The sequence below is a fragment of the Onychostoma macrolepis genome, chromosome 15 (assembly GCF_012432095.1).
Source record: "Onychostoma macrolepis isolate SWU-2019 chromosome 15, ASM1243209v1, whole genome shotgun sequence".
NCBI classification, from domain to species: domain Eukaryota; kingdom Metazoa; phylum Chordata; class Actinopteri; order Cypriniformes; family Cyprinidae; genus Onychostoma; species Onychostoma macrolepis.
In genome coordinates, this window is record NC_081169.1 from 14,566,094 (window position 1) to 14,580,204 (window position 14,111).

Below are 14,111 nucleotides of genomic sequence, written 5' to 3' on the forward strand. Positions count from 1 at the left end.
TAGCAATCGAGAAAAACCATAAAGGGCATTAAAAAATGAGGAGTGGGTGGATTTTTATCAATGTAGGGTGGTTGTGTTCACACACTGCCAACACATTTATGTCCAAATTATTTTGGATAATAGGTTCCCTATAAAGAATTACAATTGAACTTAGACTGACCCATTTTCTTCTCCTCTTTTCCTTTTGCGTGCAAGAGACAGTAGCCTGTAGTATTAGTAATAGCTTGTCCTAAATACTGCATACGATAACACCGAGCGAAGCTCCCCTAAACAAATCTCACTCCTTAAGTTTATTTCTCATCTGTCTCTGCCTTTACCAAAGCAGATGACTCTTTCATATTATTTTAACTGATTGAGAGAGAACATTAAATTTGTCTTCATCTTTTTCCTCTTCTCACAATTTTCTACAACTTTTCATCTCCAACAGACTCCATTCTTCCTTTTGTACATAATTTCTATTCACACAAAGTGCAAATAAAATGTGGAAACATGTTCACGTAAATATAAGATCATCAATATATTTTTTTTGTATCTTTATTTCTGGGTCTTTTTGTCAATGATTTTAAGGAAAAGTAGTTATTTTGCTGTATAGAAAGTACTAGTATTTGCATGTATTTTCTACTATGAAAAGTGTGTAGAGTTTGTTTGGGATTTATTTAAATGAAGCTTGATGACAGTAATAACTTTTGAATTGCTGGTTTCATGAAATATAAAATGATTTTGCCCTGAAAAAGTATAATCAACACTGGACAAAACAGGGAAACATTAAACATTTAGTGAGACTTTAACTTCTTTATTCAAGCTGCAGAAGTGAAGCATGACATTTCATTCACAGTGGGACGAGTACTCGGTCTCGGACTGATCACCTGAGGGAAATGTTGAAATTAGCTTAATAGCAAAGTATACTTTTGATTCACATAATAATAACAGAGAAAATGGCACATAAAATCTTACTTGTTTGGTAGTAATCATAGACTTTAATCACAGCTGGTTTGAGATTCTTCACTGGAAGAATCTGTTTCAATTGTATCTGGAGATTCACTGGAATATCTTTTTGAACCTGCAGAATGTTAAACAGGATAATGAATCACTGAAATTATCATATGAATGTGTCTTTTTTTTCTCACCTCTTTCAGATACACAATGACACGATCATCTTTAGAATCGAGCCGCTGCACAAGTGATGTTTTTGAAAGGTGTTGAGGTTCAAGCTGTGTGGAAAAAGTGATTTAAAAAAAGAAGAAATGTATTATTTGTCACATACCCAGAATTGAACCAGACAATATATTCCATCTTAGATTCACAGTGAATCAGTACAGCAAATCTAATAATGAATCATTTTACAGTCAAACGCACCAATGATGTATCAGCTGTGAATCCTGATAAGATTTTAATATCCACAATGACCATGTTAGATCTTGCCTGTGGACCATTGTATCTGGAAAAGGGAAAATATGAACCATCACAGTTAATGTTGAATAAAATAAAGCCATAACCATAATCATGTTTTACAGCATAGAGTTACTGTTCTTACTTCACAGTGAAATTTAACAGTAGGTACTGTCCAAAGGATTTCTTGCAATCTCCCTCAATCTTAGCATCAATGCTCAATGTTTTAGCTTCAGTAGGAGTGGGAATGTTGTAGAACTGAGCAAACTGAGATAGTCAAGACAAACAAAAACACATTTATAAACCATCTCACAGCAAAATAACCACAAAAGCTAAGAGAGGAAAAAGAAACAGTGAGTGAAGCTGAACACACTACAGACCTGCACAGACACACAGGTTGAGCCCTTCACTTCAATGCTGTATTTGGCTGGAACGTTCTGCAGCTGCTTCTCCTGGTACAGTAACTTGTTGTCCTGATTGACATCAAAGTGGTGAGTGTCTCCTGCTGACTGTACAGTCACTGTGCTGGAGCCGTCAGAGCTGAACACTTTGGTGGCATACAAAGACAGAGCCTGAAGAGCCACCACTGTGTCCTGAGAAATAAATGTGTTCAGTAACGTGACTTTTACACATTATTCAGAAAATATGTGTTTGATTTGAGTATTTTGAGTCACCTGTGTGGAGGAGAATCCTCCATAGGCATTCTGCTGCTTCACAAGCCAGCTGACAATCCTGTTAGCAAAGCCCAGATCAGCTGTAGTGAGTGACTCTGCAGTGAGAGCAGCTAGCAGCACATATGAGCTGATCTCCACTGCCAGAGAATCAGAGTCATCAGCAGATGCAGACTGAGACCAGTGGAGACGAGACCCTTTAGGACACATGGACAAAAGAGACACCAGTAACTCAACGAGTATGAAAACACAGCAGAAAGTCATCAGAAACAAATCTCTTACCGTCTGAAATAGCAACATCCTCCAGTTTCTTGAAAAGCTTCTGTCGAGTGTCCGTGTCTCCAGCCAGACTGAAAGTGTAGGCGAGCAGAGCAGTGGTGTAAGTGTTTTTGACATCCTCAATGACGGACCTCAAGCATGACAAACCTTTAGTGACGACAGGATCCTGAAACAAAAATAGAGAAACAGCCGCTGTGAGCGTCATTTTTCTGTGAGTTTATCCTGTGTTTCCTGCACTCTCAGAAATAAAGGTACAAAAGCTGTCACTGGGGCGGTACCTTTTCAAAAGGTACATGTTTGTACCTAAAGGGTCCATTTTGGTACCTTAAAGGTACATATTAGTACTTAAAGTGTACATATTTGAACCTAATAGGTACAAAAGTGTACCTTTTGAAAAGGTACCGCCCCAGTGACAGCTTTTGTACCTTTATTTCTGAGAGTGTGTAGATGAACTTACTGTGACTGGAGTTTCTAGTTCAAGCAGTGATGCAGTAATGTAGGCAGTCATGGTCACATTATCATTCACTCCACCCTGCAATGAAGGAGAAACAGAAAGAAAGACAAATATTAAATTTATTACCAGACCTGGTGTCTATTGATCACAGCAAACATTGAGAAACAAATAGCACACCTTCATTCTGTTGTTGAACAGTCTTCCCTGTTGGATAAAACAGCCGTCTGAATCCCGTCTGCTTATTAACCATTTCTTTGCACTCTGAACAATTTGTGGATCAATAAATATGTATTTCTGTGCTTTGCCAAAAGACCTCAGGACAAAGGCAGTCAACCTGGTGGTGTGGTAATTTAATTATTAGTTCCAGTAACGTAACTCAAATGATAACTCAAAATCGACTCAATTTAAAAAATATGGAAGACAGACTATATCATATTTTATACTGGATGCCTGGGTTTATTCATTTAAATTAACTTATTTGCTTTGATAAAAATAAGAGTGAAACGTTTTACCATGTGTTCTCTTTTCCATGTCCAAATGTGCTGTATGCACCACTGTTATGTCTGTAGTTCAGTTGTCTCTGGTATCCTGTTGAGTTTGACAGTGATTAAATGTTTGGGTCGATCAAGTGTTTCCGAAGTCTAATGTATTGTGAGTTAATTTCTCAGTATTTTCCTGATATGATTGATTTCTCTCACCGCTCTTAAGGAAGCCGGTGGCTCTTTCTCGGATGGCTGAGGTGAGCTGCTTTGTGTTTTCCAGATACTGCAGAATGTAAATATTGGGAGAAAGAACAGCCATGTTTTGTTCACCACAGCCGTACGGCATCCGTAATAATCCATGAAGATTGCTCAGTGCACGACCCAATATATCTCCTACAAACCAAACACAAATAAAACACTACATTTTAGAAATCCGATTTCTGCTTGTATATGTACTAATTTCCAAACTAATTTACTAATTTCTGCTTGTATGAATATGTTACCAATGACTGAAACAGAAGATCTGGCTGATCCCTCTATCACATCTTTAGGAAGAGTCAGATCCACTTCCTCTGAGAGACTGTCACCTATGAACCAGAGAGACAAGAAACATATATGAGTGATCAGCAGAGAAACACTATGAGGCTAAATATTATCTGCAGACCAACCCTTTGGACACAGTAACCAGCTGTAGGTCTCTGTCTTTTCAGTTCCTTCAGCCTGCAGCATAAAACAATGATATCAACACATCATATTGACATAAGCAGCATTAGGATCATGGATAAATGATGTCTGAGATCCATTTGATGTGCGCTGACCTGTACAAGCAGACTTCGTGTGACTATGTCAATGCGTCCTCTCTCTGGCACGCTCACAATCTCATTGTCACACACAGTCTGGGACGCCTCTGCCTCTGCACTGACGGTAATATTCAAGACTCCTACAACACAAGACATGTACGTGAAGATACAACAGAGTCTGAGAAACAATGATTCAGACTGGAAAACTTACCAAGAACAGAAGGAGTGAGGATCCATTTAAAGGTTTTTCTTCCATTAGCACACAGACAGGATGAATACTGATCATCAGAGGAGGCTTTGAGAGTGTAGTCTGAGGAAGGAGCTGGAGTCACTTTAACCTGTCAGTCAAACACACGTGATTAGTGGCATATTTGATACGACTGCATAAGCCTGAGTCTGAAGTCTCACCATGATGCACTTGGACAGATAGCTGAAGACAGTGGCCTTCAGCTCAAAGATCTCCCCACGAATGATGGAGTAAGGCAGAGAGAGCTCCAGGAAGAAGGGCTGGAAAACTGTCAGCTGAGCAGGAGGAGCCAGACCCAGACCTTTGGAGGACAGACAGAAGGCCTCCGTCTCCCAAGAGGTGATGGTGTCAGGAACCGTGACAGGAACCTGAGCTGATCCAGAGTCCCTGTTGTGCAGCACAGTATAGTAAAATGCAACGTAAACTTCCAGAGGCTGGACATTGAGATGGTAGACGTGTACAAGTATCTGGGTGTTCACATAAACAATAAATTGGATTGGTCAGATAACAGTGTTTTGTACAGGAAGGGCCAAATTCGCCTTCAACTGTTGATGAGATTGATTAAATTTAGTGCATGTAGGGTACTATTGAAAAAATGTTATGATACTGTAGTTGCATCAGCAACTTTCTTTGCTGCCGTCTCCTGGAGTGGTGGAATCACAGAAAAAGACAAGAAAAGGCTTAACAAACTGATAACTGAGTGCTACCAGAGATGATGTCAGCATATCTTTGCACTGAGGCTGGGTTCTAACACTCTTATAGGACCAGTTGTATCCTTAGGACAATATTTACCCATATTCAGAATATATATATATATATATTTATTTATTTATTTATTTATTCTTTCTTCTTCATTCTATTTTGTGTTTGTTTTGTTTTCTATTGTCCATGCTGCTGTAATGTCTAAATTTCCCCTTGGGGATAAAATAAAGTCTTATCTCATCCTATCTTACCTCGTAATGTACCACTTACAAAGTCTGTTGAATATCCTTGAATAAGTGGTCTTTATGGCATTTACGTACCCCACTTCAGTGAGCTGCCAAATCCATGTTTCTGGGAAAAAGGTACGAACTGTCTCCACAGGTGGTTGAGCAGATCTTGCTAATTGATAGACAACGCTATTCCTCTCTGAAAATTCAAATAAATGACTAATGCACATGTGCAAAAAAAAAACAAACAAACAAAAAAACAGTGCTCTCAGCAGGTGTGAACTGATTCTTAGTAAATTCCCCCATCAGTCCCTATTTATGCATTTACTCATCTACAACACTTTTTGTTTTTTTATGCACCTGAATCCATTTTAAACATCAGCTGCTAACATTAAGAAACTGCTATTTCAACAACAGCAGTACAAAGTGATATTCCAGTGACATGATTTCAGGATCCCTTAAACATTTTCTGCAATTTAGGCCTATATGTAACAACAAAACATTCATCATATTACAAATTTCAAGTAGACGTACCTAAGTGAAAACCTCTGTGATAAGTTACACCATAGTATGTCAGACAAAGGGGTTGTCTCACATGCAAATTTGTTGCCATCTTCAATCCCACGCTCTGTCAAACAGCAATTATAAATGACATGAAATGAAATTGAATGGAAATTGAAAAACAAAGTAAATTAAAATCTATATGCCTTGGGTATGGTGTAATACTAAAATACTATTTTTATCTTTATTTTCATTATATCCTACTTTCTCCTTTTTATAAGTAACGCCAACAATTTTATGAGCAGTTTGTTACCCTCAAGCTGTCATAAACACGGTCTAGTGACACAGCCCGACGAGGTCTAATTTCCAGGCACTCTGGTGTATCCACAGCATTATAAGGATAAGCTGATAATGACTGTACTGGCAGCAGGTTAAAGATCTGTGATGAGATTTAAAAAAAAAAAAAAAACATTTACCAATGATTAAATACACTATTCTAAAAACTTGTCATTTGAAATATAAATCTTTTGTAATGTAGATGGCGTTTTAAAGTTAGATTTTTCATTTTAACCATGTAAGCTACACAATTAAACCTTGTCAGTATCCAGACGTTTTCCTGGCTTCAGGATCAGGATGCTCTGATCTACAGCACCGAGGGCGCACAGTGAACCAGGCTGAGCTGAGATCTGGAGAGTGTTTTTCTCACCAGGAACTGCTTTAGCAGAAGAAAACTGCAGAGAAACCTGTGAAGACAACAGTAGGATGTGCCATTTTAGTGTTGCGATGATGAAAATGGAGCCATCTTGTGGTGTTAAAATGAAGTTTAAAGACAGTAATATCTAAATTATCTCAGAACTTTTTGTATACCTCATTTTTGAAACACTTCTCAGTCATGAAATCTCTGCTACCAGCAGCAACATTTTCACTGGGCAGAACACAGTATGTCAGAATCTGCACTGCAGGAGCCAGATCTGCACCAACAGACAGTTTAAATGACACTGTGCCACTTGCTGCTCCATTAGAAGACTTCACTTCAACCTTCTCATATCCATGATGAACGATCACTCCTCTGGACAAGACCTGAAACAGACAGATGACACTCCGATGACAAACTGAAAATCTCAGAGGAAAGCATCACTGTAGTGTACATAGCCAATGAACACCCAGCAGTTGTACTCACCATATAGACAATGTCAGTTTTGAAGTCTTGAACAGTCTCTCCAACAAAATAATAATTGATGGACACTGTAAACTCAGCATCACACTTTAATGGTTGCTCAATATTCTCTATAATCAGTTCACTTAATGTTGGGGTGTATGAAGTGGCGGCTTGGAGAAGCTGAATAGTTTTTTCTTCTGTAGAGAAGTACGGCTTTGTAATGCTTTGATAATGAAACTCTGGATATGCACTTGCCTGAATAACAAAGAATGTCCAGTTATTTTCAATTACCAAAGCCATCAACTGACCAAACACTGGGTGACTGAACATTATCATACCATTAGATTAATATCACTTTTAGAAAGGCTAGATGTATTAAGAGAGAAACTGGCCAGTCCATCGCTGTCTGTAGTGAGATTTAAGAGCCGTTTTGAGGACCACCTTTTACCCTCCAAAAGATAAACGTCTTTGTTTTGAAGAGGTGCTCCATTTAAATTCTCAAGTTTGATCTGTTCAACAGGAAAAAAGAAAAAAATCAGACTATATTTCAATACTGCTCACTGTTAATGTAAAAAGAAATAAGACATACTTTTCCCTGTATAATTGACCCATGCTCATAAATTTTGGGTAGCTCAGTAAACACAGCTTCACCGATTTTATATGTCAGACTTATAGTTTCTGATTTCTCCATGGTGTTATCTGAGAAAACAAACAAACAATTTAATGTAATTGTTTAATATTACTGTTAATATTAATGTGAACATAAATGTATTTTTTTTTATTCGCAAGTTCTGCTCGGATGCGAGTTCTGCTTGGATCTGTCACCTGTTCCTTCTTCTGTTACATTCACTTTTACAGTAAGATGATCTTTTAGAAGTCTCTGATTTGTAGAGTTAAAAAAGACTGATGTGTCCAAAGTAAAGAAGGCACAGCCCATCGTACTCAACTGCAGATAGAAACAGCATAAACGCATTCATTAAAAACATCCAATACAAAGACTATGATGAAAATGTTTTAATAAATTTAGAACAATATAAAATAATACAGTCACACACCTCAGTAGTTTCAACCAAACACGGTGAAATCAAGTCTGTTTGAGAAACGTATCTCAAATGTTCCCGGCATATTTCCACTCTTGCTTTACCAGCCACTGGTTTACCAAATGTGTATCTATAAAGTACATGCTTTGAGTGATTAAGGATATCATAATAAAACATTTAAAAAAAAAAAATGTTTGTATTTTAGAATTTCAATGCAATAAAACAGAAGAAAACTTCACTTACTTTCCACAAACCTCCATAGTCATAACACTATCACCAAAACTTATTTCGTTTGGAGCTTTCATGGTCATTTCAAACTTGGGTAAAACTGGAAATCAATTACAGTGAATCAATTAAAAAGGTTATGAATAAGATTTAATGATGCAAAAACGTTCTGTGATATTGTCACTTACCATACTTCTTCACCTCAAAATAATGTGTGATCGCCCGTTCACCGATATAAGCCATCAGTTTATAAATGCCTTGACGGGCCTCTGGGTTCAACTCATGAGAAAGTTGCAATATCCACCTTGTTGAGGAAATATTTTTCCACTGACCAATCCTGTTATTCTGATTGTCCTGTTTGATCCCAAAGAATACACAGTGCCGACATAGCGTAGCTTCAGTCATAGATCCTGACCATTATTAATAATCTGTAATCACTGAATATTTAATAACTGCAAGTACAACAAACATGTGAAATGCAAATTCGATCACATTTTTGACATGAATGGCTGTAAAAGATGGGTACCATGTGCTTACCTCCAGCACGACTGTACTGTACTAAAAACATACAAACAAACAAAAAATTCATTCAAATGAAAAAAAAGAAAATCCATTGCCAATAATATATTTATTGCAGGGTGCACCGAAAATAATTATTTAAAACAAATATTGCTTTTGCTTGTTACGAACCTTCTGATCAAAGGGTACAAAACTTCTATTCATGGTGACGACTCTGAAATTCACTGTGAAATGAGTGATATGTTATAACATATGATTACAAACTTCACACTTGTCATTTCTGAGATGCAGTGAAACATTAGAGGCTCTGAAAAATGTGGGAAGAAAATGCAATTTGAATCTAATTTGAAAATTAATTAATTAAAGTTTTTTTATTAAAATTTGATTAAAGAAGCACTGACTAAATTAAATCTACTTACTCTATAAATACCAGATAGATTAGATATGTATGTAGTAGATATGTATGGAAGCATATGTGTTGCTAAATTCAATAAGAAATGTAATATGCAAAATGGCAATGCAATATGTAAAATGGCAATGTATTTTTGTATTTCAATTTATATTTTCCCATTCATATGTGCAACAGTTAGTGCAAAATGAAATTGAAAATGCATTCCGAGCCGAGCACGCCCACTACCTGTCAATCATTACATCAAGGCGGGACTCGGCAACAGGACGCACGATAGGTCAATATTCACCGTTAATCAAACGCTTTTCACCTGCCTCAACATCTCTCACTGTTTACACTCGGATTGATACACTTATTTACTACCTTACCTTATATTTCTATTACTCTTTTATTTTTAATCCGTAAAATAGCGCGTGTTCCGTGGCACCTGAACAGGGACGTGCAGAGAGTTCCTCAGGGGCAGGGGCTTTGGGGGCTTTTTTCAAAATTATTCAGAAGTGCCCCTCTCAGACAAATATCAATGATATTGTGGTCAATAAAACAAAATGCATTTGAATTATAATTAACATGACAATGTGTACAAAACGGTAAATAATCGCTCAAAAGTCTGAAAATACCTGTTTATTTTTACATATCTGTCAATCTGAGGCGTTGCTATGGGTTGCGTGTGTTTTGCTTGACTGACTGATATTTCACAGTCTGTTCAGAAACCATAGGCTCTCGAGCCATATACGGTTCTTTCAGTGAGTGGGTCGACGGAAGGAAAAAAATAAACCAATCAATATTTTAAACTTTTTTTCATCAATAATCAAAGTGTGTCGATTTAATTAAAAATCCATATATTATATATTGTAGAATATTATGCTACTTAATTCATCAATGCCTGTTTGTCATGTAGCCTATAATACACCAACCAATCATGATCTGGCTCAAGTTCAAACTTCATTGGACAATAATGTGAAGTGGAGCGGTTATGTTCAGTTCTTATTCATAAATCGGTAGAAAAATGACATGGGACAGACGAGCTTATTTGTGGAGCGATCTGGATCTGCGTTTTGTCTCATTTTATAAATCAAATTACATTGCTGGGAAAATAGATGCTGAATGACTACAAAAGCACTGCACAAAACAAAAGTCGCAATAATGGTAATCAGTAGGCTATTCAATTCACTTATATTTATGATATCCTACACCGTTTACTATTTCATGAAACTCTCATAGTTAATGAAGCCCAAGTTTCACCTACAGGCCTATTATGTGAAGTGTAGGCTGGCAAAATGGTGATGTGAAAGGACTTTTATTATATTACCATTTCTGATAATTATGCAGCATTATGAAAGTGTCTTATGCTCATCAAGCCTGCATTTATTTGATCAAAAATACAGAAAAACTGTAATATTGTGAAATATTACAATTTAAAAGAATGTTTTTTTTTTAATATAAATATAATTTATTTCTGTGATTCAAAGCTGAATTTTCAGCATCGTTACTCCAGTCTTCAATGGATGGTCCTTCAGAAATCATTCTAATATGCTGATTTATTATCAATGTTGGAAACAGTTGTGCTGCTTATTTTTTATTTTTTGTTTTTTTATTTTTATTATATTTATTTATTTTGGAACCTGTGATACTTTTTGGGGTTCATTAATAAATAAACAGCATTTATTCAAAATATAGATGTTTTCTAACAATATCGATATTTACTATCACTGTTTCTATCAATTTAACAAATAATAAAAATAAAAAAATAAAAAATACTAACCGCAAGCTTTTGAACGGTAGTGTACAGAATATTGCTACAAAAGTTATATTTTAAATGAATGCTGTTCTTATTTAACTTTTTATTAATCAAAGAATCCTACAAAAAAATTATGACTTGTTTCCAACATTGCTAATAAATCAGCATTGCACAAAATGTATTTTAAAGTATATAAAAATTTTGATCAAATAAATGCAGACTTGATGACTTATTGCAAAAGCATAAAATAGTAATGTATCCAAACTTTTGACCTATAATTTTTTTTTTTTTCACATTTGAGCCCCTGTCCCTGAGGAACTCTCTGCACGTCCCTGTTCAGGTGCCACGGAACATGCGCTATTTTACGGATTAAAAATAAAAGAGTAAATAAGTGTAGAATAGCACTGTCTGTTTGCTTATGTGCATCAACCCGAGTGTAAACAGTGAGAGATGTTGAGGCAGGTGAAAAGCGTTTGGTTAACAGTGAATATGATATTGGGGTGAATATTGACCTATCGTGCGTCCTGTTGCCGAGCCCAGCCTTGATGTAATGATTGACAGGTAGTGGGCGTGCTCGGCTCGGAATGCATTTTCAAAACTATATTCATCGCGGAGTATTTAATGAAAATGCAATTGAAACGTCATATATGTAAGTGTCAATGCATTTAAGAAAAATAAAAGACATTTAAATCACCATTTTGCTACCCTTTTGCTGCACCTTTGGCTCAGAATGCATTTTGAAACTCTCATTGCATTTTGCTACAATTATCACGCGGTATCACGATGAAAATGCAATCCCAAGTGTCCTACCCCTAAGTCTAAATGCATTTAGGAAAAACAGCATTTAAATGATGATTTTGCTACAGTTTTTGCTTGGATATGTTAAACATATCAATTTGGGTAATACATTTTCATTTTAATTTTGCAACTTATAAAGCTTTAAAAAAATGTTTTTTTAATTTGCATATTAAAACAAGTGTAGAAAATGGCAAATTTAAATGATATAATTGAATTTACATTTTCATTTTGCACTAAATGTTGCACATATGAATGGGAAAATGTAAATTTAAATACAGAAATACTTTGCCATTTTGCATATTACATTTCAAATTGAATTTTGCTACACATATGCTTCCATAAGTTATGTAGTACAAGTACATATGTGAGCAGACCACACATTTTAAAGTAATTCTTCAGAAATTGCATTATATAAATGTAATGTGTATAATGAAATATTTATAGTGTTATAGTTACATATATAATGTAGATGAATGTGTGAGTAACAGTTTAGACATAGTTCAGTTTAGGGGTAAAAAAAAAAAGAAAAGAAAAAATTGTTTATGTGATATATTTGACAATTAAAACATATTATTTTTTAAGATAGTTTTGGTTTATAAGCTTTATATACTTAGCACTGTTGGTTGCAAATAAAACCAAGCAGCATGAAACAGCCCAGTGGTTTGGGGTGTGGCTACTGTGGACTATATCTGTTGTGCCCCACAGTGCTAATGCTCTTTCACTAATGACATCCCATTAAAACACCATGGCATCAACAGTGAGAAACAAACTAAACAACCTCACAATTCACTGAACTTCAAATCTCAAAAATGAACAGCTCACCTGTCTGTCCTGGAGTATAGATGGGTTTATCAGTCTGGATGAAAGTCAAATGGTGGTAACGTCTGAACATGACCTTTCTCTCTTCAGTCATCTTGAAGTTCTTCCCCTGAAGTTCCACCTTCATTGTCTGCACTGATTCTTCTTCTACCAGAGGTGTCTGTTGGGTGATGTTATTTTAAATCTTGACTAAAGTGTTCAATGATGTGTGAATGCACATTTCTTGATGGCAAACCTGAAAGTTAAAGCAGCGGTGAAACTCTTCCTCAGCTTTCTCCTGCAGCAGTAAAGTGCTCTGGTTACCATTAACCAGATAAATGTTCATGACGAGGCTTTCATTGGGCTTGAGAAGACTTGCACACAGTTTAGCTTCAGATCCCGACTCGATCACTGCAGGAAATGTCACCATGAAAGATCTGTTGAGAGATAATAAAGCATAAAGAGATATGTTTGTCCAAGTTTCAGACATAATCAAAAACGTAAATGTCTAAAAATACATATTCTAGAACTTTCTGCATTTCAGTTTAAGCACTTCCCATCTGTGCTGATATAGTATTTTTATTTTTAAATTAAATTATTGAATGCTATAGTTGAGAAAACTTTCAACATTTTAAGGATCCTATTCAAGTGCAAATTTCATAAATAAAGATTGATTTAGTTTAACTAAATATTTCAGTAGCACTTTACAATAAGGTGTCATTTGTTAACATTAGTTAATGTATTAACTAATATGAACAAACAATGAACAATACATTTATTACAGTATTTATTCACCTTTGTTAATGTTAGTTAATAAAAACACAATCATTCATTGTTAGTTCATGTTAGCTCATAGTGCATTAACTAATGTTAACAAACAAAACGTGATTTTAATAATGCATTAGTAAATGTTGAAATTAGCATTAACTAAGATTAATAAATGTTATAGAAGTATTGGTCATTCCTAATTCATGTTAACTAATGTTAACGAATGAACCTTATTGTAAAGCATTACCAATATTTCTATGTAGATATTACAAAGATACTACTAAACAGTTACCATTCAAAGTTACTTACGGCCCTGAGGCTTCTCCATGGACAGAAAGGAAGAGCAAAGAAACTAAAAGGAGCCCTTTCCAAATACACAGCGCATTGAAAGACATGATGGAGGCTGATCGTGCAGAACACACTATGAACAAAACGTTGGCCGTGTATTTATTTCAAAGGCCACTCATCCCAAACAAGCTATTGAGCAATTATTTGCATTTATCATCAAATTAATGATTAATTTCTGGAGTTCCCTTAATTTGTTAATCCTAGTAATCTAATATCAGATCATTACTAAACCCGTCTTCCCGATTAGTGCTTTGGGCAACTGTGCAAAGGTCTCAAGATATTGCTTAACTACTCCTTCTAACATCATACAGTTTGAATCATTTAAATTCTCTAAGATAAAAAACAAGTAATTAGAACCAGATATCATCCAAGAATGATACATATATATTTGTTTATACTGTTAAATATAAACAATATAATATAAACATAGAAACATATGATAAAACATAAGATTGCATTCATATTTAGTTTGTAATATTGTTTCATCATCATGCATGTTGCAATCAGTGAAAAACCAAGGTCACTGACCTGCTGGCCCTGTTTACACAGTACACTCA

At 35.5% G+C, this 14,111-nt stretch overlaps 1 protein-coding gene across 1 annotated transcript; it reads right to left on the minus strand.

Moving 5' to 3' along the window:
• Window positions 1-726: 726 nt before the first annotated feature.
• Window positions 727-13,673, minus strand: LOC131520750 (alpha-2-macroglobulin-like). Its single transcript, XM_058745213.1, has 34 exons — window positions 13,516-13,673; window positions 12,695-12,875; window positions 12,463-12,619; window positions 8,867-8,919; window positions 8,714-8,734; window positions 8,365-8,530; window positions 8,195-8,279; window positions 7,967-8,081; window positions 7,737-7,857; window positions 7,501-7,610; window positions 7,250-7,420; window positions 6,933-7,166; window positions 6,620-6,832; window positions 6,346-6,495; window positions 6,066-6,191; window positions 5,786-5,879; window positions 5,345-5,450; window positions 4,484-4,709; window positions 4,287-4,413; window positions 4,094-4,215; window positions 3,944-3,995; window positions 3,779-3,862; window positions 3,492-3,668; window positions 3,306-3,381; window positions 2,971-3,127; window positions 2,797-2,871; window positions 2,343-2,505; window positions 2,064-2,257; window positions 1,770-1,982; window positions 1,535-1,656; window positions 1,357-1,438; window positions 1,128-1,211; window positions 955-1,060; window positions 727-866 (listed from the first exon to the last, which is right to left on the minus strand). The coding sequence occupies exons 1-34, from the start codon at window positions 13,599-13,601 to the stop codon at window positions 826-828; spliced, it is 4,290 nt and encodes a 1,429-aa protein (XP_058601196.1). The 5' UTR covers window positions 13,602-13,673; the 3' UTR covers window positions 727-825.
• Between the last annotated feature and the right edge of the window lie 438 nt (window positions 13,674-14,111).

Coding starts and splice junctions, on each gene's coding strand:
- LOC131520750 (XM_058745213.1), bottom strand. CDS start 13,601: ATGTCTTTCAATGCGCTGTGTATTTGGAAAGGGCTCCTTTTAGTTTCT. Junction 7,611..7,736: donor TGTAACAGAAGAAGGAACAG/GTGACAGATCCA, acceptor TTGTTTTCTCAG/ATAACACCATGGAGAAATCA. Junction 2,506..2,796: donor AACTAGAAACTCCAGTCACA/GTAAGTTCATCT, acceptor TTTTTGTTTCAG/GATCCTGTCGTCACTAAAGG.